This window comes from Notothenia coriiceps, unplaced genomic scaffold, assembly GCF_000735185.1.
Source record: "Notothenia coriiceps isolate Sejong01 unplaced genomic scaffold, NC01 NC01_scaffold00005537, whole genome shotgun sequence".
In the NCBI taxonomy this organism is placed as follows: domain Eukaryota; kingdom Metazoa; phylum Chordata; class Actinopteri; order Perciformes; family Nototheniidae; genus Notothenia; species Notothenia coriiceps.
In genome coordinates, this window is record NW_011338238.1 from 7553 (window position 1) to 10810 (window position 3258).

The 3258-nt window shown below is 43.7% G+C and overlaps 1 protein-coding gene across 1 annotated transcript; it reads right to left on the reverse strand.

Moving 5' to 3' along the window:
- Positions 1-1907: 1907 nt before the first annotated feature.
- LOC104942972 (arylsulfatase I-like) lies at positions 1908-2674 on the reverse strand (the record flags this gene model as incomplete). The annotated part of the gene is made up of 1 exon (XM_010768286.1): positions 1908-2674. A coding segment is annotated over exon 1 (311 nt), but the record flags the coding sequence as incomplete, so codon positions are not given.
- Between the last annotated feature and the right edge of the window lie 584 nt (positions 2675-3258).

Here is a 3258-nt window from a genome sequence, read left to right on the forward strand (position 1 = left end):
CCTGCTGCCGCCACTAAATCCCTAAGTGGTTGCTAAGGCAACAATACTACTCCTCCATTTGGAAACACTACAAATTAATTAGAGGAAGGGGATTTCCATGTGAGCCCCCACTGACAGGATCAAGACTGAACCCATAATCACGCTCTGAGTTTTGGAGCTACAGTTATAATAATGTATACAGCTGCTGTAAGCATAGAGCACCATGGATTCATTCTGTAATGCTACTTGCTACATATTGAGCCTCGTTTTTCCCTCCTATATTTGTGTACATTCTGTAACATTTTCCCCATTAAATGAAGTGTAACGAGCTATTAGTGGCTTTTGCCCAGCCTTTCAGTTGCTGGAATTTTGGCATGCAGTGACATCACTAAAGATGAATGTGACTGAGCAATTAGACAGGTTGTTAACAAGCAGCAGTTAAACAGGATTATTTACACCAATCAAGAGGTTAAACTGAAACTGAGCACACCTGTAAAGCACTGTTAATGTTTGTGTGCAAAACTGTGTAAATACAACCTGGATAAGTATGATTACCTTTTAACAACCATTGTAATTTTGCCTTTGTTTTTCTCTTCGCAATAACTCTGCCTCACCTGGCTTCTGTTCCTGAGCTGTCTGACTGCTTGATTCTCGCCTCATCGGACTTCTATTGACAAGTTCAGTACATTCCAGTACCTTGGCATTAACGCAGTGTTTAAGGGTAGAGGAAATACAGAATTAAATGTAATATTGGGTTTATAGCTTTAGGAAGAACTAGTTGCAACACAGAACGAAGGCCACATATCTGAAGAGTGAAGCTGAATCATGCTCCCTCTGTATGGGGCGGCTGTGGGTCAGGAGGTATTCCACTTATCGGAAGAAATGTGCTTCTATCCACTCTTCCAGTTTGCATTTCAAAATGTCCTTGGGCAGGTTACTGAACCCCACATTGTTCCCAGAGGCACGGCCATTGGTCAGTTTGTGACTGAGCATTAGATTAGATCCTCATGAGCCGCCCAGCCATCAGTGTGAATGTGTGGGAGGGGCGGTGCATGTGGGCATGTAGTGTATTACATTACATTACATGTCACTTGTTAGACACTTTACACAAAGTGACTTACATACATTCAATACTGTGGGCAATCACCACAGGAGCAATTTGGAGTGGAGTTTCTTGAACCAGTGCCCCCCTGATACAAAGATCAGACTAGAAAGCCGCAATATAAGTCCCTTCACCGTTTGCCAAGTAGGCAAACAAGCACAGAAAGTCACTTGGATTTATTTGTGTGGCCTTTTTATAAATACCTGCCTCCTGACAGGAGATGATAAACCAATGAACCAATTACTTTCTGTTGGTGACCTCCAGTTACCCTAAAACCCTTCTCTGTGTGGCATGTTGAATTATGTTTGCATTTCCAATAAGCAGAATTCCAGCTTTTCGGCCGTGAAGAGCAGTTTTAAATGGATTACAAGATGAGAGAGAGACAGACTGTGTCTGACATAGCTCAGCAGACGGTTGATGAATCCTTCACATTTGTTAAGGATAAAGAACCTGTTCTAACTTTGGAGATGTTAATACAAGTGGAGACAGTCATAGCTTATAATTTGTGATACTTATTTCCCAAGTGTAAATCCTGCTCAAATGGGAAAATTGTCAAATTATCAAACCCAAAATAACTGATGACAGACAAACTGTTCCAAGATATTTGGATGCGTTGTCTATTCCTGATTCTCATAAGACTTAATTCACACCTTTAGCAAACTCAGAAGAACTCTTTAAACTCACTTTGGGTTTATCCATGTCTGACCTTCTGACAGAGGCAGGGTAGACTTCCTGCTCTACATTTTTCTTAGATAAACTAAGAAAAAATCAAAATCAAATTATAATCTTCAACACGTTTAAGGACCTTATTAGGGAGCCACTGTACCTGCCGGTCATGAGCTGGCTCCGGGACGGGCTACAGAGCGGCTGCACGTAGTAATTCTCCAGTTTGACCCCCTGCGCTGCCAGCCGGTCCAAAGTCGGCGTTTTGATCTCGGAGCCGTGGTATCCCACATCCCGGAAGCCCTGGTCATCCACCAGGATGAAGATGATGTGCGGCGGGGAGCTCGGCTTCTCAAACTCCTTCTCCCGGTTGCGCAGGTCGGCGTTCCAGTTATCCCACGACATCTGAACGCTCCACGTCTGAGAAACGACGAAGCTGAGAAACAGGGTGACGGGGACCCACAGCAGGAACATGATTCAGATAGATCCAGATCCACAGCTCCAGGCACGGTTACTGTCGGGCAGTGGGACGGTGTGTCCGAGTGGGAACGTGTTGCACATTTTCAGGGGGGGGCAGCACCGCTTGGTAATCGGGTCTGCATCTTGTTCAGTGTTCAGTCCTCCTCTCCAAACCATAGACTGTATGAGGCTCCAACACTGACAGCGGTGTGTGGGGCGGCAGAGGTTACAGCTCTGTGGATGAACCCCCGGGGAGCCCAACACTCTGCATGGTGCAAACAAGTTCCCAAACTGTATGTACAGAGGATGAGATATCGCCCCTCCGACTCAATAAGTTGTTGTCAAAAGACGCGCCGAACTTCCAAAGAACGAGCAGACCATGAAGCGGCTTGTGCGGTGCGTTCACGGCAGATCGTGTCCTCCGTCCTGTCCCTGCTGGGCGGAGAGCGGAGAACCTGTGAGGAGTTCAGGCTCACCCTGGACGTGTTTCAAGAGGAGGCTGGTCAATGTGGATGCCCTGCAGCAGGCTACACTTTGATGCGTTCACGAGCCGCTCGGAAAGCTCGACACCCACGGTTTAGTGGGGGGTAACGCTGCACATTTCATTTTCCAATGTATATTTTGTTATTCAGCATATCTTTTCTCTTCTGTACATCCATGAAAAATCACATTTGTTTATCAGAATTAGAAACAGGTTTATTGCTTAGTAAGTTTACACATAGGCCTACAAGGAATTTTCCTATGTGTATTTTGTGCATACATAAACAGTCAAACAAGATTAATTGAAAGAAAAAACACCATAAACTAAACAATTGTAAAAAATGTAAAACTATTTTAGCATAAAAATGTAGGGATATATATGTGAAAATATATATACTACGTAAAGTATAATAAGACAAAATATTAATAAAATAGGTACAGAAATAAAAATAAATAAAAGAGCAGGGGAGATATATTTCACATCCTCCCTGGTGAAAGGAAGGTACACTGAGTGACATGTAGAGGTAAGGCTGCAAGAACAACCATTGTGCAAACTGTATTTCATTTACTTATTT